This window comes from Ambystoma mexicanum, chromosome 3q (genome assembly GCF_040938575.1).
Source record: "Ambystoma mexicanum isolate Mex_15411 chromosome 3q, UKY_AmexF1_1, whole genome shotgun sequence".
In the NCBI taxonomy this organism is placed as follows: domain Eukaryota; kingdom Metazoa; phylum Chordata; class Amphibia; order Caudata; family Ambystomatidae; genus Ambystoma; species Ambystoma mexicanum.
This window is the reverse complement of record NC_090926.1, coordinates 1,168,580,956-1,168,602,663: the sequence shown is the minus strand read 5'-3', so window position 1 is coordinate 1,168,602,663 and position 21,708 is coordinate 1,168,580,956. Positions and strand designations below refer to the sequence as shown.

Here is a 21,708-nt window from a genome sequence, read left to right as displayed (position 1 = left end):
AAAAAAATCTGCACTTATGACTGGTCTTGTACAATCAATGCACTAGGCAAATATAGCTTGCATCCGGAATATGCCCACTTTACACGGAAAAGGTCACTACAGTGCGCATATTTGCAGTGCTTTACGTGCGATAAAGCATGCGAATTATACATGAGGTTCAAATTTAATCACTTTCGTACGAGAGCGGGTAAAACATTGGGATACACTGGGGATGAAGAGCTCGCTCACCATGTGTCGATTTTGTTCTGATAGAAATCCAATTGATACTCTTAAACATCTGATCACCACATGGGCCCACTTTGAACCAGATGGGATAAAAATGTTTGGTGCAGAGAATGTTGGTGACAAAAATTACTGAAGAAATTTTCTTTGGATTCCCTTCTTTGTTGTGTTTGTCGGCGCCCGTAAGCCTTCGGGTCATTGATGCGTGGTACAAATAATAATTCCAATTACAGTGTATGTGGGGGGGGGACAACTCGTTAATTATTGCCCTCACCTGTTTTCTGACTGTTATTAATAAGGAACTGATGCCAAATGTAATTTATATCTAACGAAGACCAACCCTGTATTGTGGGATACTAATTCTTGTGTTGTGATCACAACTATATGTTCTCAACGTTTTGGATATGCAATGTTTTGCACATTGTATTATGCAAAACTGTGTTCAATGTCTTTGCTTCAAGAGGAATATTTTAATGAGTGTTTTTGGGAAATGTATGTTGATGTTTGATACTTGTTTTAATCTAACCTAAAAAAACATTTTTGTAAAGGTTTTGTATAAGGCAAATGCAAAAAAATAAAGAAGGCGACATGGGGCCTTATTACAAGTATGGCGGTCCGGAATTAACGCACCAGTAATTTTGTTTACTGGCACATATCCTGGCCGGCATATTACAAATATACCGGTGGGGTGGCCCAATTTACCTCCAGCCAAGAGCAGGAGGTAATTCTGGCACCGCACCGGCAAAAACCAGCTGGTATTGGTGGCATAATACCAGCAATCCGCCCATGGAGGTGGGGATTAACATGCCCTTACTGGCACCTGTAACCTGCTTGTAATTCCAGCAGACCAGGTGCCGGTAACTGTGTTGCTGTTTGGTGATATCAAGCTGGATTACCACCAGACATTTATTGAGGCCTATAGCCTTTCAGTACTGTCCATTTTGGGGGAATAGTCGGTTTCCCCATCAAAATGAGCAACACCAACAAGGGAATTAAAGCAGAAGGCTTTACTTGCCTCCAAACAGTCAGGACGGGGTTCAAAACAAGCGAAAAGAAATTAATCCCATTCAAAACTATGGAGGGAAAAATGAGAGATTGGCAAATCTAGACTGCAACCTCATTTCACTAATCCTCAAGACAGGTGAACAATGTGGCTGGGCATTTGCTTGCCAATCCTGATCCACGTGACCCCAAAATTGCATGGTCCCTTTTTGCACTTGGTGAGGAGGTGGGCGCTGAGGTGAGCAGCTAATTCTGCACCCCTCTCCACGATAGCACCCCAGTGCACACAGTTACCCTTAAGTTCCACACGTGTAAAGGGCCTCTCGATAAAGGGTAGAGGAGATAGAAGAGTAGTGTAGGAGTTTGGAGACTGGTGGGGAGTATGGAGCAGTGGAGAAGAGTTGGGAGGAAGGGGCAGGGAAAGGGCAGAATTCCAGGAGGGAAAGTTTCGCTAAGAGAAGGACTGAAAAGTGGAAAGCTATCGGAAGGAGAGAAACGTCAGAGCAAAACAAAAGAGGTGATGGCTAGAAGGTTTAAATTAAATCTTAACCTCTGGCATTGCTCTGCAGTGCCAGGTACTAATGAGGGGATTATCAAGAAGACTGCGAAAGGAGATGGGCAGGATGATAAGAGACCATGCAGAAGGATGAAAATATATTGGGAGATGTACAGAGGGCAGTGGAGGAGACCAAGAAATCCCAGAGGGAAATGCCATGGGGGATTGCGGGGGGAATGGGAAGTGGAATACTGAGGTGGAGGTTTGAGGTGACCCACAGACAGGAAGTCTTGTTTTCGAGTGCAGGTCTTTACTTGGTCCTAGGGCCCAGAACTGGGGAGGTCTGCCAAAGGAATGGGAGAGAAAGACAAGACCATAGAGAAATAGGAAGTCTTGGAGCCAGTACAGGAAGGAATCTACTACCACTTGATTTAGTTCTTGGTCCAAACCTAGAGCACTGATTATGGGAGGTCAAGCAGAGGGCAGCAGGGAAACGGGAAAGAAAAAAACACAGGGTTAGAATACAATCCAAAGTATCTCTAATTCATGACCTTCGCCGGACACTCTGAAGGTGCCAGGTTGGTGGTCCCTGTATTTGTCTTTATGCCCCATGGATTCTTCATGCCCAGGAGGGCCAGCACGCTCCTCCAACAAGCGGAATCCAACCAATCCCAGGCACTTTACTGCTGCCCCCCCTGCCATTCACCACCCCTCCACTCAATTTGGTGTTTTCGTGGAACCGCCCAACAGTGTCATGATTTTCCTGTTTAACGCCTATGTTGGGTTCTCTTAGTGAGTCCCACGCTAGCACCTATTTTGATGTGGAAAGAGAAGTGAAACCTATTTTTTTTTTTCTTTTTTTTTTTTTATCAAACAATTTTATTGATTTTATTACATAATACACAAAAAGAACAGTGACCCTGAGGGGGTCCAACCATCAATAACATCATATGAGAAAATATGGTCCCTCTTACAACAACTTAAGGATATGTTAACAAATACTTGTACACTCTTGCTTTGCCATTACATACTGGCCACCGGCCTGTGTCATACAATAGTTTTATTGTGCGTTCTCCCACTTTTCCCATATTCTCCCCGCTTTCCCAGGGCATCCTCTGGCCGCATATACTCTTCGCTCCATCGCAATGCATGCTTCTGAGAAGTGAAACCTATTTTGATGTGTCCTAGTTGTGCCTTGATCCCCTTCCTGTGACAGCCCTTGTACAAAGTTTAAAGAACTCTGGTATAGGTTAGCAGATGTGCGGCAGAGCTGAAATTGTTTGGTCATGATCCAAGCCCCGCAGCGGCACGCGTGAAAACCCGTCCATCTGATGTAGTTATTGATTTGCCCACGGTGTGCGAAGGGGCAGCCGCTACTGCTCAGCTACATGGTCGAAATCTGCCACCCACTTGCTGGGGAACATGTTGGCTGAGCAGTCTGGTAAACCAGAATCCTTAGTAATTGGTTCATTATGTGATCTTGGACTAATGCAGGATGTTGCATGGCTTGACTTATTCATATCACCTCCCCACGGCAGCTGTGCCCACTTACACTTCCCTTCTCCAGTTTCACTCTCTGTTTTCATTTGATCTCGCCACCCCAACACCTCATTTTCCCTCCCCACTCTTGACTCTTCCTTGTCTCCTCTCCTATCCAATTACCTCTGCATTATTCAGTTTGCATTCTTTGTCTATTCGCTTAACACGCTAAAGTCTCATTCACTCATCCGTCGGTGCGGGGCTCGTCTTTCTTTCACACCCATTTTTCACTGCTTTCCTGTAAACTCGCTGTATGTGGGCGTTTTCCAAAGCAGATGTTCTGATGGCATGGTTCTGTAATCTGCTTTCTCTCGAGGCAGGTTTGGGGAGGGAAGCCATCAGGGCTCGAGCATTGGTTTACGTTACATAAATAGATGTGTTGAGCCTGGCCACAAATCTCTTGGAATGATGCATCAGTCAGGATTGTAACGGCACTGATGTTTTGCTCTGAGGCATGCACCTGGAAGGATGGTGACCTATCCTGACTTGTCTTTTAGGGCAATGAACACCAGCCAAGTGGATGCCATGGGAATCAAGATGCTGCCAGGATACCACGACCCCTACCATGGACGCCCGCTCACAAAGGGTGAACTTGGCTGCTTTCTCAGCCACTACAACATATGGAAAGAGGTGAGACTGGCAGAGGACAAAGGGGTTTCACATTCACGTGTCTCTGCCACAGGGTACCTACTTCCGAGCTGTCCCTAACACGAGAGATCACATTTCCTGCATATGGGTATTTAAACTGGTTGGTGTCCCAGGATATTGCGATGTTTCTAGGACATTGGGTCCTTGTTTCTACTGGGCTATGTGGATTGGGTCATTGCGTTGTAGTAGGGCAGAAGGTCTGTCCGGTTTTCTTTGCCTACTGTAAGCACTGCATGGTAGAAACCAGGGACCCTTGCCCCCTCACCCTTTCCACAACCCCGTTGATGTACCACTGCAAACATACTCTTCCTAATATCTGCACCTCCATTTGAAACCCACTGAGCGTCTCTGTACCCCCATGCAACTTGTTTTCTACCCCCCACCCCCAAAATGTCCCACCTGCCCCACACTCCTAGCCCGTTACCATTGTATCTGTGATACTGTACAAAGGGACACAGGCTGGGAGCCAGGTTAGAACAATGGCCACTCTACCCCCTCCACCCTTGTGTACTTGTATTGTAGCATTGCACTGTGTGTACCCATTTACAGAGTTGTATTACCTGGATGGCCTGCATTCATGCATAAACTAAGATCTGTATGCCATGTTCCTTGTGCAAATGTCCTAACTGTTCTTTCAGTGTGTTATTTGGTCCGGTCCCTGCGGCAGGCCTTTACCACCATGTTCTGCTTCTGTTCCAGGGTGTTATGTTTGTCCTGTTAGGACAGTATCCTCCTACACTCTTATTCATATCGCACAAATAAGGATCTGTCTGTTCAAATTGACCGCCAACCTAAAGTGGAGAAATTGGAGGTGTAGAATGGACATGAATGACACTTTGAGACTGCAGCACCTCATACCTCCTGCTGTAGGGGGGAGGGATGCCTGTGGTTTTGGAGAAGGCTTGTGGGTGGCTTGCAATAGAATTGAACGGTTATTTGCGGATGGGTGTGACCGTTTCAGAGAACCTAGAGTTTAATACAAATTTGGTACAGATGTGTGTGACTCGCCTTGGCACATTGTACATTCTATTTCCAGACTTGCTTCGCCTGCCTTAATGACTTAATCTGCATTACATTAGGTTGTGGACAGGGGTCTGGAGAGGTCAGTAGTCTTCGAGGATGACCTGCGATTTGAGATCTTCTTTAAGAGACGCTTGATGAATCTCATGTACGAAGTAGCAGAGGAACAGCTGGACTGGGACCTGATGTGAGTACAGCTGTCATGTCTCTAGAGTGTGTGTGGGGGTGGAAGGTGGATTGGGGAATGTTGTGGGAGTGGCAGCTTTTTGGACAATTGACTTTCAAACCCACTCCCGTAATGATCTTTGTTGTTCTTGCCGTAGTTGATCATTCTTTCTGCTCTCAATCTGCCCCTTTAGTTACATCGGCAGGAAGAGAATGCAGGTGGAGCACTCGGAGAAGTCTGTACCAAATGTCCGGAATTTGGTGGAGGCGGATTACTCCTACTGGACGTTGGCGTACACAATCTCCCTGCAGGGCGCACAGAAGCTCCTGGCAGCAAAGCCACTCACCAAGATGCTACCAGTCGATGAATTCCTTCCAATAATGTTTAACAAACACCCAGTGTAAGAAAATCTGGGAAGTGGAGGGCGGGGGTAGACTGGGAAGGTGAATGGACAAATGTGTGTTTGATAGGTAGTGGGATGCCGAACATTGGGGAGTGGAGAAAAAGCAAATAATGTACTGATGCCACTTCAGCGGTGTGTTGGGCTAGGTGGGACGGTGTGAGGGTTTGGACCAGTGGTTCCCTAAAGGTACAGCAGAATGGGGTAAAGTAAGATTTGGGAGATGATGGTTGAATGAACGATTCAAGGTCTTGACAATAGAAGATGCAGATGATGCCGAGGGAGAGGAGTGCATGGGGCAGGAGTAATGAAGGGGTCTGGGAGACCTGCGGTGGAAGGAGGCAATAAAGCGTGTGGGTGGTTTGTAAAGGCAGGGGTATGCTAAGGAGGTATGTTGTGCAGGGGAGCAGAGGGCTATTGGGTTGAGATTAAGAGCTGGGGATGAGAGTAAAAGAAGCAGGTGGTATCGGACTAAGAGAGAGGGATGGGAGCATACTGGGGAGATTAGAAGGACTGTCATGCGCCAGGATGAGTGGATGGGTGTGGCACTTGAACAATAGAGCACCTGAACCTTATATGGTGCCTGACATACATACTGATTGGGAGTGGGCAGTGAAGCCATCATGAAGTCTATTTGGGTCTTGTGTTAAACAGTTTCTTTCTTTCTCGGACGTGAAGCTGCCTTCAGGTTTACAGATCTGTGTAACCTTGTTTCTGATGCTTTTGGATCTGCTTAAAATCACTTGATGTGCATATAGTCTGACATCTAGTGGTAATAGCAGAGTATTATCTTTTTTTCGAGGATCGGAAAGGACGCCGACATGGGCGTGACTGTAACACTATGCCTAACGTGATGTGTAGTGTACCCAAAATCCCCCCTCGTCGAGGTTCCTCAGATTGTTTTTTTCCGCCAACCTAGTTGGTCACTTATGCAGAGCTTGTAAGACTTTATATTGCTAAATTCATTCCTACAGTCGTCTAGTCAAATTCGACAACCTTCTTGATGACTGCTTCGTGGGTTTCCAGCTGCCGACGACATCTGTAACTGCTCAGTGACTTGACCGCGTGGCCTTGGCATTCCAGCCTGGCCCTTACAGTAGGGAGAATGGGGCTCTGGGTTTTGTTCTCTCTGAGAATGTATATCCTTCACCCCTCTTTCTCTTCTTGGTCTGGCTGCCGCTAACCTCTGCTATGGAGAGGACTCCTTCTTTAAAATTCTGTCCGTCATGCAACAGCAAATTTCCCTGGAAAGATACCCATCGCCAATGCAATCGGCGTCTTCCTCGTGACCACGAGTGCTTGTGCAAGGCCTGCAAATGCTTTCGACTGAAGACGTTGAAAGACAGGCATACTAAGCGGTGGGCTGCCTATGCAATGTAGGCCGAAAACCTTTCCCCCGCTGGTGCTTAGGACGAGTCGGCAGCCATGGCTCCGAATCGGAAGCCATCGACCTCTAAACAGAGCCTCCATGCTCCCAAGTGCCCGCCCCCAACAGACAGGCCACCGGCACTGTTATGGGGAAATCACACCCTGGCCATGTGTACTCAAGGATACAACCCCTAATACCTCTTCGGAGTCGTCGAAAGAAGCGCTCAACGGCCGCAAGACCGCTGAAAGTTTCATGGTTCAGAGCCCTCCACGCAACCACCCTTGCGACATGCGAATGGGTAGAATTCTCCTTCTGGAACGGGTCCCCCCATCCCCGAACCATATAATTTAAAAAAAAGACAATGTCGTTGACCCGCAATCCAAGGGCGTGCAGGCACTGAAAGACCCGGTGGAGTCACCGACCGCAGCTGCGCCTTCAGGCGCGTCTAAGCCCTCAATACAGTCGCTGAAGCTTCGCGAGAAGCTTTCGGACATTTCGGCAGCCAAGGAGTACAAGGGCACCCCCTCTCGCAGAGAGGACTATTCTGAGGCCCCTCAGCCTCTCTTTAAGGCCTTATTAGGAATTTCTTCCCCCTTCTAGGCAGCCCTTCCCTCCTCCTGACCATTCACCTTCCTCTCTATAGACTAGGGAAAGGTTTGAGCAATGTGTGGACAAAATGAACAAATTCATTGACTTTTCGGACCAATATAATCTACCCTTGAAGAGACCTAGGGAAGTGGACTCCTGTCCCATCCCTCCTAAGTTGCAGAAACCCACCTCCTATGCACAGGGACATCAAGAAGACATCTTGGTTGTCCCAGATGACCTGACCGAGGAGGATTCTTATGAAGGGTTTGACCTCTTTGATCAAGACACAGCCGATCAGGACCCAGACTGGGATCAGGCGGAGGACCAGGGATTTTAGCATGCACCGACACCTACCGCTGACCAGGACGTCCTCTATCTAGATCCACTACTACTTCTCCGCAAAGAGATTAGTCACCTGTTGACAACAAGATGCTGTTCAACTCCATTTTAGAATGAGCAGCCCACCATTTTGAAATTGCAATGAACGAAGCCGCTCCAGACTCCTACTTCGTGGAGGACATCCTCAAGAGAAAAGGCTCTGGTTAGCCAAACCATCCTTTTACTAAATTCTATAAAAAGGTGCATGGCCCTTTCTTTGCTATCCCCGTCTCTTACACAGGCAGTCAACCCCTGGGTGGAGAAATTATTTCACCCAGCACCCTCCAACCCTCTCTAAATCAAGGGTCATGCCACACCGGACTCCTTGGTCATTACGACCATTCAAGAGGGCAGGGGTACCACTGTCCTCAGCAGAATCCCCTCCGGACAAAGACTGCAAGAAGCTTTACGCCTTGGGTGAGCGGGTCACTGCCTCTGAAACCTATTCCACAATGATCGCAAATTACAGCACGCTTCTGGCGAGTTACAGTGATGTCCAGTGGGGCATAGTGCAGGATGGTCTTCAGGATGTTCCAGAGCCCACCCGATCACACCAGCTGGCGGTCGAGGCTGAAGGCATACAAGTAACCCAAAATTATACTAAAGAACACACTGGACTCGGCTGAAACCACTGGACACACCCTTGCACAGGGAACCCTACTTAAAAGGCATGCCTGGTTAAAAAACTCTGGGTTCAAAACCGAAAATGTGGCCTCTCTAATTAACAAGCCATTGGAGGATTCCAACCTTTTTGGGAAGGCGGTTGTTGACGCCCTAGAGACGGCAAAGAAAGAACACGAGACTCTAAAGCCAGATCATGTCTAAACCCTTTCACCAGCATGGAGGCTCTAACGCACACCAGTCCTTTCATGGCCAATCCTTCTCCCACTCGCCCCAAAGGCCAACACGGCTCAGGGGGATACCCCTTGGTCCTCTGTTCAGGGCTCCTCTGGTAACTTCCATTACCAGCAAAGAGGCTCTCATGGGGGCAAGGGTAGAGGCAGAAACTTTACTCCTAGAGGCGCCCCGGCCTTCACCTCAGTCACCCCTCCCACGCTTCCCCAGTCTGGGGTCGCTTGTTTTCATTCATCCACGTCTGGGAGGGGATCACTTCAGAACAGTTGGTACAAAAGACTGTTGCCCACGGGTATTGTATAGAGTTTCTCTGACCACCTTGCTACACCCCACCGAGAAGCGGACGCCTGTCACCAGAACACCTGCGCTTCCTGCTGGAAGAAGTTCAGGTCCTGCTGGAAAAGGGCACCATTGAAGTCGTCCCCCTTCTCCATGTAAACAAGGGTATTTATTCAGTCCGCTATCTTGTACCCAAAAAGGATCTCACCATGCGCCCTATTTTAGACCTGCAACCAAGAATGTCAAACCTCAAAAGTTCACGACGACAACACTTCAGGAGGTAATCCCCCTGCTGCAGCAGGGGATTACATCGCCCCATTGGACATAAAAGATGCATACTTTCATATTTCAATGTTGCCTGTGCACAGAAAGTACCTCCAGTTCATGATGGAGGACACCCACGATCAGTTCAAGGTTCTCCCCTTCGGCATTGCCTCAGGTACAAGGGTATTCACAAAGGTACTGGCGGTAGTAGCGGCTCACCTGCGCAGGCAGTGATTCCCAATCTATCCTTACCTCGATGACTGGTTTATAACAGGGGATTCATACGAAACATGCCAGACAAATACCCAGAAGATGGTAGATCTCCTTTTCAACCAAGGATTCTCCATCAATGAGAAAAATCTAGTCTAAACCCCAGCCAGGTCAAAAAGTTTCTGGGGGCTCTAATTCAGACAACAGACAGGCTTGTCTTTCCCTCCAACGAGCGGGTTTAAAACATGCTGTTCCAGATCCCTCACTATGTAGCCAGTCACCAGGTGATGATATGCAAAGCCATGTGACTGATGGGGATGATGGCGTCTTCCTAGTTCCTCACACTCGTCTACGCATGCACCCCATGCAAGAGTGGCTCTCGAGCCAATGGTGTCAGGCCAGCGGCCAGTTGGGCGATCTAGTGGTTGTCGCGGCAGCCCTCGTTCCATCTCTGCAGTGGTGGTCAAGGGAACACCACCTTCATGGGATAAACCTTCACCACCCCGCAGTAGAAGCCACTCTCACCACAGATGCATCTCTGACTGGGTGGGAGGCTCACCTCCTTCAACAGACCGCACACTGCATGTGGTGTCCAGCAGTAGCGTCCAATCACATCAACCGTTTGTAACTGCTAGCAGTGTTCAAGGCCCTGACGGCCTTCCAGACACACCTCCAGGGGAAAACGATTCTAGTCCTCGCTGACAGTACTACGACCATGTACTACTTAAACAAACAAGGGTGCACGCACTCTAGGGCTGTCAAGTGTCCCAAAACATTTGGACGGGGGCACTCAAACGCATGTTCCTCCTCACATGTTCCAGGGGAACGCAATCGTCTAGCAGACGTACTGAGCAGAGACTTCGCCCTACCCGTAGAGCACAAATGATGGCTACAAAAGGACATTTTATTCAGCTTCCCCGAGATCGATATATTCGCCACTTGGAAAATGGCCAATGCCCAGATTACGCCTCCAGGTACCCACAGAACCGCTCCAAGGGGGAACGGTCTCTGGATAACATGATCCAGGAGATTTGTCTACGCCTCCACCCCCGATTACCCTTCTCAACAGAATAGTGAACAAGATGCACCAAGAACCAGTCACAATGATCGTGGTGGCCCCTATGTGGGCCCGCCTGCCTTGTTTCTTCCATCTCATGGCAATATCAGTCTACTTCATATTTTCTGTCCAGTTCACGTTTTAGCTATTGGAAAAGTAAATAATTGAGCATGCTGAACCCTTTCTGCATCAGACACTGATGTGTGGTGAATCGTTTTCTTTTGTGGTTTATTGCGATATTGGATTCCCAGCAGAAATTTGCCTAAACTGCATATGCTTTACTGCATGTCTTTTTTTGCACATATGCTATTGTTACTGTTACCCCCTTACTGGATCGTGGGAGTCTTTCCTTCATTGATATTACTGTAGCACCTTCACTCCTCCCTACCTGCATATAAAATCTAAACACTCGCAGAGCGAAGCGGAGTGCTTTAGAGTGTTAGTTTTGTTGGCAGTGTTGGTGCGTGGCCACAACTGATGGATACAATGAATCCAGCCCTTTGTTCCCAATGACCAGATCGCGTCAACAACACATCTCGCAAGTGAACCCTGCACTGAATTGTTCACCTAACCGGCCTGCGGTTGCTAGTGCACCGCCCCTCCCGCCCCCCTTCTACCCTTTGTCAGAACTAACAGAAAAGCTCACGCTGATTCCGAGATAGCGGCTGGCAGAGGACGTGTCTAGGTGTCTCTCCCCCCCGGGCTGCATCAATTGAGCACTTCACTTAGCATTCCGTGTGATTTCTCGCCTCAAGGAGAGGGAGGATCTCTAAGGGTCCCGCCGCAACTACGGATTAGAGGCGCTCCACTGCCAGGCGAAGGCATAGGAGATCAGAGTGGCAGCAGAGAAGCGGAGCCACCGAGGCAAGAGGGGGGGGGGGGGGAAGCCCCAGCCAGGATCCGCACACTCCGTGTCGGTGACGTCCACCGGAGTTGGGGGGGGAACTGAAATGCGTGAAAGGAACGGTGACCGAGCGCCGCCCGGACCCGGTCGCCAACACCAGCTGGGCAGCAACACAGAGTCGGAGAGCAGAAGCAGGCCCAGCAGAGCGGTAAGAGGAGCGCTGAAGCGGGAAGAAGGAAGGGAAGCACAGCGGGCCAGCGAACGCCTTGCCCCCATCTAAGGCTCACTCAGGACGGATCAAGAGGGGGACGCTTGGGGAGATGAGCATGGCCGCAAAGACGCTATGGAGACACATACAAGCAAACCGCCCCCATCCCCACCGGGGCACTAGCTAGCACAGAGACATCGGGTCTCCCGACGAAGGATTCCCAGTCGGGGGCTGGCCTCACAATCTATAAGGTGACACAGAATCCGCCTCAACTGCACCATTGCAACGGCATGGTGAGGCGAGATCGCTGAAGCGCGCCGCACACAGCGGAGCATAAACGCAACCCCGGAGGACAACACACGTGGCGGATAAAATAATGGAAGACTACTGAGGCAGCGCAATGCAGCACAGTCGCCAATAGCGGTCCCAGACACTGCCGGACAAAATAATATTGAGCATAAGGTCACGGGAGCGACTGGCAAGCAGCACCCAGACCGGCAAATTCAAAACCGTGTGTGCAGATCACGGCCAGACGGTGGAGATGAACAAAGAGAACATCCACAACCCACAGCACAGCACATGCCCATAGGTAGCAGGCCTGTAATCAGCAGGAGTGCACCAGGGCCAGGAACAACAGCGGAAGGTACAGAGGGCGCACTTGCCAGTACCCCATCGCATGAGGGTCTCACTAAAGGTAGGACCCCAGAAACACGACTGGGATAATGTCACGAGCTGAAAGAAAGGGCCCAGCCCCACGGAGAAACCCGTAATAAGCAAGGCAGCACAGGGGCATTAACCCATGGGGCAAAACAAAAGGCAAGAGAGGCCAACAAAAGGGCAATCTTAAAAACACAGTACAAGAACATAGCAGAATTGGGGCAGGAAGCACAACACAGCCCCCCACCTCTCCCACCCTGCCAAGGCACATCAACAACAATGGCATACAGGCCACTACAGACCACAAACGTAGAGGACACAGAAGAGAAAGGAGTAAATATACCTGCAAATATAACAGAACAAACTTAGCCATTACGAAGAGAAAAAGAGCAGGCCCGGCAACCACGTGCCTCCGGCGCACATAGAGTGAACAGGTGAAGAGAGACCCATGCATAACCCCTCAGCACATTGGATACTTCATAACTGGGCGTTTTAAACAGACACCAGGAGCAGTCAAGTGCTGCAGCAATAGCATTGATGTCAAAATCCAGACTGAAAACCATAACCTCAGCCCCATTACCCCCCATGCCGCAAGGGAAACGGGCCAAAAGCCTAAAACAGCTATGGTGTGCGGAAGACACGACAACAACGCGACGGGGGGGACACCTCACGAGAAATCCCCACCCAGGACCGGAAAAACATGGGAGACAATACCATGACCAAAATGGACAAGTTAAGTTGCTTTAAAGATTCCAGAACCAATTTTTGCTCTCCGTCCAGGAACCATTTCAGACACTAAAATATATGAAGCAATCCCTGCAGGAGGTCAAGATGGACATCGTGGAATTGGAAAGGAGATTGGACACGCTAGAAAAAGTAGTGCAACAAATAGGACAGCATTCAGAAATCAGAAAGTGCTGGAACAACTGGCACGCATCTCCAACAATCTCAAGCTCCAATGCAAGGATTTGGAAATCAGATTGAGAAGATCAAATATCAGAATAAAAATGTATCAGAAACAGTCGAGGATAAAGACCTATCAGACACGGCTCTCCAACTCTTAGCTGAAATCCTAGCAGAAGAAACCGAAACTCTGGTCTAGATCGACAGACTCCGAGTGGGACCAAGAAGACCACCTGAACCAGTGGCATGCCCAAGTGACGTGCTGACAGCAATATCGTCCTACACTCAAAAGGAGCACATTTTACAAAAGGCAAGAAAGGCTGGTCCGCTGCGAATACATGGCCAAGAAGTACAACTATATCAGGACCTTGCCCATCAGTTCAACACCTAATGACCAACCAAGTGCGTTACAAATGGACCTTCCGGTTCGGATCTTCTGTCCACATGGGAAGGGAGACAACATAGGATTACATCATGTGAGGAAGGGTAACGGATGCTAGTCTTGCACCAGGACGATGGAGACGAGCAGAATCCAGCACAAGGGAAAACTAAAAGCCTTAACAAGCTGCAAGGTTGGAAAATGGTTGCAAGGAGGGAGGAGAAAATGAAGATCTCACACTACCCGACAACATAAGAGCGGGAGGTAAGGAACCATTTATTCCATAGCAAGGGAGTGGGGGTCCACCCAGAATCATTTAATTTCAAGGCCCAGGGGAGAAGGAGGTAGGGTGATGTTGGAAACCAGAGTGGGGTTTAGGACCCCCCACAAACTGAACCTGAGGTTGATAAGGGGCCAGGCGCGAAGGACACTTCGTCAGAGCGCTCCTAGGAAACTAGCTCCTCAGGGGGACGGGGAAGTTGGGATAGGGAGGGGAGAAAGGGGAAAGCAAGAAGGTGGAGGGGCCAGGGTGAGACAGAATGGAAAGCTATTCGGGGATGGCTTCAGGAAAGCGAGCAAACCGCTATAGTGGATTATGAATAGTGGAAACCAGCAACCAATACAAATCCTGTCAACAATGTCAGGGGGGGTGAACATCCAATTAAGAGGAAGAAACTAGAGCGTCAGGCTTGGAGATTGCAGGCAGATATAATATTATACCAAGAAACCCATATAAAGAAGAAAGATAAAGCACTGGTCTAATCAGGGGGGGGGACTCAAATGTATTGGGCAAATGCGGGGCAAAAGACAGCCGGGGTCCTAATAGCGATACAATATAGGCTCAATGCACAAGTGCAGAACTCTCTGGTAGATGGGGACTGTGTGCTACCTTTTCCTTAATGTGAACATAGGAGGCAGGCAACTGACCTTAGCCACGATCTATGCACCCAATACCGGACAAGATGGCTTCTTGAGTGCCCCTCAGGGCACTAGAGGGATTCGCCACAGGGGAAATAATGCTAGGGGTCCTCAACCTGGACAGAAGCTCCAAAATACGAGCGGGGGTTGAACACCCCCCTCAAAGGCCCTGAAGAAGGCGTTCGAAACTCTTGAACTCCAGAATATCTGGCGCGCCATGAAGGGGGAAAACACAGGGATTCATCCACTTCTCATGTGTACATAACTCCCAATCTAGAATCTATTTTTCTGATGTTTGTTAATCTGCTTAGAATCACATGCTGTGCATAGGTCCGACATCCAGTGGTCACTGCGGAGTATTGCATTTTGTTTTTCGTAGTCGAAAAGGGGACGTCGACAAGGCGTGTCTGTAACACTATCCCTATAGTGACGTGCGTTGTACCCACAATCTCTCACGCGTCGAAGTCCCTCAGATTGTTTTTTTCCGCCCAGCTACTGGTCGCCTTTACGCGGAGCTCCTCGAGAGACATTGCAGATTTCATCTCCTCGACCTTTGGTTGTTTTCCTATATTAATATAGAACATCTCGATCCCCCCCTCGACGCTGTTGTGAAGCTGTCTCCGCCGAGCAAGATCTTCGACGGAGGGGACGAGCGGAGGAGATCCTTCGGCGTTGCCGAACACGTTGCCTGGCCTCGCAGGCCATATACAGTAGGGAGAGTGGGGGTCGTGGGACATCTCTAGTTCTTTTCTGAGAATGCCTTTCCTTTTCCCCTTCCTTTCCCTTGGGGTGGTTATCACGATTTATTGCCTCGGCTATGGAGAGGACACCCTTTAGGTTTTGCCCGCTTTGCAAGGGCAAGTTTACTTGGAAGGACAAGCATTCACAGTGTAACCGCTGCTTGCCCCTCGATCACAAAGAGGAAGGTTGCACGGCTTGTCGGCTTCTTAAGCCGAAGACTCTAAAAGACCGTAGGGTCAAGAGGTGGGCGGCCTACGCTATGTCGAAGGCCGACGCTCCACCCACCGTTGCTACCTCCGACAGTGACGAGGAACGTGATACCACGACCTCCGCTACGGAAGTCGAAAACCCCCCTAGAGAGCGCACACGCGCTTCGTCGTCTGTCCCCGGCCCCGACGGGCTCGGCTCACGCCCTGCTTATGGGGATGAACACCCCGGCGACATTGACGCACACAAGACCACACATAAGCACACAACCCATGGCTCTTCTTCGTCGAAGGCGAAGAGAGCATCAGCGCCCAAGGAGACGCAGGTTCCACCGGCGGCCTCCTCGGACCGTTCGGGTTCGAAGCCCCTCTCGCAACCGCAGCCGCGACCAGCGACTGGGCTTTCGGCAAATAAGGGCGCCGCCCCCAAATCATTGGCCGGCGCGCATCAGCAGAAAGCGCATGCCGCCGTAGAGCGATCGACACCCATAACGTCGAAACCACAGCCCTCCACTGACAAACGAGTCGCTGAGAGCTTGGCGAGGATCGTGGTAGCCGACGCCCACAAGCGTACGCCGAAAGACACGTCGAGCGCTACGCAAAGGTCGAAAGACACGCCGAAAAAGCCCAAAGAAAAGCAGGGACGATCTCCTTCAGTCGAAGGGATTCCCAACACACCTGAAGGCTTTTCGGAGGGCGACGGGACACTTTCCTCGACGTTGTGGGAGAGGTCGAGCCGTTTTCAGCTACAAGACACCATTTTTCCCCCGCTAGACCGCTCAGGGGTACCCCATGAAACCATGGAAAGGCTCCATCTCTGCATGGAAAGAATGGAGAGGTTTATGAATACCCAGAACCCTCCCACTCCCAAGAGAATAAGAGAAGGGCCTCCGGAGGACCCCAGGGCCAAAATTCCAAGACTAGTCAATCCCCACCAGGACACAGCCTCAGACTTCCATAGTGTGTATGACCTCACTGGGGAAGAACATTATTTTGAGGAAGAGGATGATTTTATGGACGAGGAAGAGGGACGGAACCAGGAGGAAGGTCTGGAAGACAGCCCAGACTTGGTAGAAGAAGGCTTCGGAGAAAATCCAGAAGAAGGACCTTCTCACCCCTGGCAATCCCCATCAATATATTCCGACACTGATGTCCTGAACCTAAATCCTCCTGACAATTCACCTATTAGAAACACGTCTCCCATTGACGATCAGCCCACATTTAATGCCCTGTTGCGCAGAGCAGCAGCACATTTCGAACTGGACACTGGGGAGCTCTCTCCTGAATTAGACTTTGTGGAAAGAGTAATTAAGGAGAAACCCCCGGTCAGTCAGACCATTCCCCTCCTCGCTTCGGTGAAGAGAAGAATCATCCCTTCGCTGTCCACACCCGCACTAATCAGATGGGTCAATCCTAGAATTGAAAAACTTTTCACTCCTTCACCCTCAGACCCGCTGTACATCAGGGAACATTCCATTCCGGATTCCCTGGTAGTAACCAAGACAAGAAAGAGGGCATGGGTACCACTTTCCACCAGTGAGGCACCACCTGACAAGGAGGGCAAGCGGTTATATGCCCTTGCAAAAAGAGTTACATCCTCGGCTGCCTTTTCGGCAAGAATTGCGAACAACAATTCTTTGCTCGCTAGCTATGCGGACGCGCAGTGGGCCAAACTGCGCAAAGACGCCGAAGAAGCGCCGGAACCATTACGTACACGCCTGCTTACAACTATTGGCGAAGGAACCCAGGTCAACCAGAGTATTATAAAGAGCTCTCTGGATGCGGCAGAAACAGCGGGACGTTCCCTAGTTCAGGGAATAATCCTAAAACGCCACGTATGGCTGCGCAACTCAGGGTTCAAACCGGAGACACAGGCGTCTTTAATAAATAAACCTGTTGAAGACTCAAACCTCTTCGGGAAAGCGGTGGATGAGGCTCTGGAGATGGCTAAAAAAGAGTTCGATACTATCAAAACTCTTGACCAAATCTCTAAGCCCTCTACCAGGCGCGGCTATGGCAACAAACGCTTTTTTCGTGGCCAACGCCAACAACAAAACCAGCAGCAACAGTACCCTGCCACCAATTTCCAGACCAATAGTGGCCAGTACAGCCAAAGAGGCCAGCGCCGGGGCAAAGGAAGAGGCCGGGGGTCCACCCCCAGAGGCCCCCAAGCCCCCTACAACACCAAGTGACGCGAAGATTCGCGTCCCCTCCCATGCAACACCGGTCGGGGGCCGGATAACATCCTTTCTTCCAGCATGGGAGGGTATAACGTCAGACCACTGGGTACTTTCCACCGTAGCCCACAGATACTGCATCGAATTCAACAGTTCCCCAACATACAAACCCCCGAGGGGACGTCGCATGACACCGGAACATCTTGCCATCCTTCTCCAAGAAGTACAACAACTGCTGGAAAAAGGAGCCATAGAGGTCGTACCTCTATCTCGGGTAACGGAAGGTATTTATTCAGTGTACTTCCTTGTACCCAAAAAGGATCTAACCATGCGCCCTGTATTAGATCTGCGCCCAGCGAACAAGTTTATCAAACCCCAAAAGTTTCGTATGGTGACCTTACAAGAAGTGATCCCACTGCTATCACAGGGAGATTACATGACAACATTGGACATGAAAGATGCATACTTTCATATTTTAATGTTGCCAGCGCACAGAAAATACCTCCGGTTCATGATAGAGGGCAAACACTACCAGTTCAGAGTGCTACCCTTCGGCATAGCATCTGCACCAAGGGTATTCACGAAGGTGCTGGCAGTGGCAGCGGCCCACCTGCGCAGGTTGTCCATCCCAGTTTACCCTTACCTCGACGACTGGCTCATAACAGGGGATTCTTACGAAACATGCTTCTCCAATACCCAAAAGACTGTAGACCTTTTGTTCCAGTTGGGCTTCTCCATCAACGAAAAGAAGTCCAGCCTAGACCCCAGCCAAATCAAACAATTCCTAGGGGCTCTAATTCAAACAAAGGACGGCCTCGTCTTCCCCTCCAAAGAGAGGGTCCAAAACATGCTGTTTCAGATCCCTCAATATGTGACCGGTCGAGAGGTGACGGTACGCAAAGCAATGCGCTTGCTAGGCATGATGGCGTTGTGTATTTATTTGGTACATCACGCGCGCCTGCGCATGCGCCCAATGCAAGAGTGGCTCAATAGCCAGTGGTGTCAGGCCAGCGGACTATGGGACGATCTAGTGGTGGTCTCGCAGGCCTTAGTTCTCTCGCTACGGTGGTGGACAAAGGAAAACCTGGAAAAAGGGAAACCCTTTGCCACACCCGCGGCGGAAGCCACTCTAACCACAGACGCATCCCTCACAGGATGGGGGGCTCACCTATCCCATCAGACTGCTCACGGAGTGTGGACTCCGAACGTAGCATCCAAACACATCAATCTTCTGGAGCTTCTAGCGGTGTTCAAGGCGCTAAAAGCCTTCCAGGAACACCTACAAGGCAGGACAGTGATGGTCCTTACAGACAGCACCACAGCCATGTATTACATCAACAAGCAGGGGGGAACCCACTCTCCAGGACTGTCCAAACTGGCCCAAAATATATGGAAGTGGGCTCTCAAACAAAATATGTTCCTACTGTCACAACATATACCAGGGGAACTCAATCTGCTGGCAGACAAACTCAGCAGAGATTTCCCCCTGCCCGAAGAGTACGAATGGCGACTGCACGAAGACATCGTCTTCGACGTCTTCACGCAATGGGGATTCCCAGAAATAGACCTGTTCGCAACCCCGGAGAACTCACAATGCCAAAGTTACGCCTCCAGGTACCCCCAGAACCAATCCAAGGGGAACGGTCTGTCGTTTCAATGGTCAGGGAAATTTGTTTACGCTTTTCTCCCGACTCCCCTTCTCAACAAGGTGGTGCACAAAATGCACCAGGAACAAGTAACCATGATACTGGTGGCCCCAATGTGGGCCCGACAGCCATGGTTCGCTCACTTGATGGAGAAACTCCCCTGCCCGTACAACATGCTGTCACAAGACAAGGGCAGGACTCTGCATCCATGCCCCCAGAACATGAACTTAGCAGCCTGGCTCCTGAGATCATAGAATTTGGACATCTACAGCTCCCGCAGAGATGCATGGACATCCTCAGGGAAGCCAGAAAACCTAACACTCGCCACTACTATTCTAGCAAGTGGAAGAGATTTGTCATCTGGTGCAGAGGAAAGAGCATCAACCCGATTGACTGCTCTCACACACATATTGTTCTATACCTGACCCATTTATTGGATTCAGGTCTAGTGTTCAATTCCATTAAAGTCCACCTAGCGGCACTTTCTGCATACACCACTTCCCAACTCAAAGTGTCGTGGTGGAAGATCCCTGTTATAAAGGCATTCATGGAGGGAGTAAAGAGAATACACCCCCCGATAGCTGACCCAGCTCCCGGATGGGACCTTAACGTGGTACTTACCAGACTCATGGGCTCACCATTGGAACCCATGCACAAAGCATCTCTTAAAGACCTCACTCTTAAGACTGCTTTTCTAATAGCTATAACCTCCATCAGGAGAGTAAGTGAACTACAGGCTCTTTCTGTTCTAGACCCCTTTGTTACAGTTCACAGAGATAAGGTGGTTCTACGCACTCACCCAAGGTTTGCTCCGAAATTCATCTCAAAATTCCACGTAAACCAGTCTATAGAACTACCAGCGTTCTTTCAAAATCCTTCCAACTTGGGAGAAAGGACTCTGCACACACTAGATGTCCGCAGAGCGGTCATGTTCTACATGGAAAGAACCAGACCACTGAGGAAGACTAATCAGTTCTTCGTCTCGGTGGCAGCAGGAAGAGAAGGGGATGCAGTTTCAAAGTCCACTATTTCTAGATGGATTGTTCAATGCATCACTCTCTGCTATACTCTTGCTAAGAGAGAACTGCCCTTTAGGCCAAGAGCACATTCTACTCGAGGCACGGGGGCGTCCATAGCATTCATTGCAAATGTTCCCCTTGAGTCCATCTGCAAAGCGGCTACCTGGAGTTCTGTGCACACCTTTACAAAACACTACTGTCTAGAGGCACACTCTAGATCTGACTCCCAGGTGGGACAGGCAGTATTAAGACATCTTTTCTCTACTGTTCCTTCTCATAACCCACCGCCAACTCCGGGTACTGCTCGCTAGTCTATGCACAGCATGTGATTCTAAGCAGATTAACAAACATCAGAAGACAATGCATTACTTACCGTAAAAGCATTTCTGATGGTTGTATCTGCTTAGATTCACATGCGCCCACCCTTCCTCCCCGCTCGGATGGAAGGAACATAGACATCCTTTTCTATATTTCTCTCTTTTCTGTACTCACTCACGTCTAGAAGGCTCCCTCAGGGCAGAAAAATACAAACAGAGGGACTTCGACGCGTGAGGGATTGTGGGTACAACGCACGTCACTATAGGGATAGTGTTACAGACACGCCTTGTCGACGTCCCCTTTTCGACTACGAAAAACAAAATGCAATACTCCGCAGTGACCACTGGATGTCGGACCTATGCACAGCATGTGAATCTAAGCAGATACAACCATCGGAAATGCTTTTACGGTAAGTAATGCATTGTCATATTTGGGCATCCACGAGTTTAGTAGGGAGAGCGACAGATATTGAAACGGGGCCAATATCCCTTTCGGACCACGCCCCAATAACGGCATAATTTTATGTCAGCAGGCCAGGGGGAGGGGTCTGGTCATGGAAAGGTGGAGCAATACTTTTCCGAAAACGACACAGGTGCAACCTCCCACAGTGTAGTTTGGGACACCTTTATGACAGTGCTAAGGGGGTACCTGATGGCAATGAAAAAACAAAGGGATACGCAAAGAAGAAGATGGGAGCAAATCATTGGAAGAGAAACTAAAAAGAGTGCAAAGTGAACTGGCAAATAAACCCTGCAAGAAGACAAAACTAACCCCGAGACATACAAGGACAGGTGGGTCTGTTCCAAATTAAGAAAGCAGAAATGGCGCGATTAGACAATGCCAACAGCTGTCGCGGTCTCCTGAACGAAATGCATTCCGATCCTGATGAACTAGTGTGCAACCCTGCTAAAGTCCAGCAGAAATTGTGGACCGCAAAAATCGCTCCAAGCTTCCGTCAGCCGTAAAAGATGACATTAAACCTAGGAATCAGCTGCCCAATTACCTCTTCAAATTTCCGAACCCTTGGTACAGGAACTACCTTTTGCGCTTTGGGTTGAATCTGCTGCCCACCGCCCAACTGCTGTACATTTTAAAACAATCCGCCTGTAACAAATGTCGATTCTGTAACCATGTTGAAGAACCGGAAACGCTGAAACATGTAAGTTTATACTGTATGGCCCTGACTGACTTGCAAACAT

At 49.5% G+C, this 21,708-nt stretch overlaps 1 protein-coding gene across 1 annotated transcript in view; it reads left to right on the top strand.

Moving 5' to 3' along the window:
- The window catches only part of COLGALT1 (collagen beta(1-O)galactosyltransferase 1), a 143,021-nt gene that overhangs the window by 116,639 nt on the left and 4,674 nt on the right, over positions 1–21,708 (top strand). Inside the window, exons 9-11 of the mRNA XM_069604006.1 lie at positions 3,757–3,889; positions 4,987–5,114; positions 5,287–5,493. Of these exons, the coding sequence (XP_069460107.1) occupies positions 3,757–3,889; positions 4,987–5,114; positions 5,287–5,493 (468 nt within the window). The remainder of the gene's footprint in view (positions 1–3,756; positions 3,890–4,986; positions 5,115–5,286; positions 5,494–21,708) is intronic.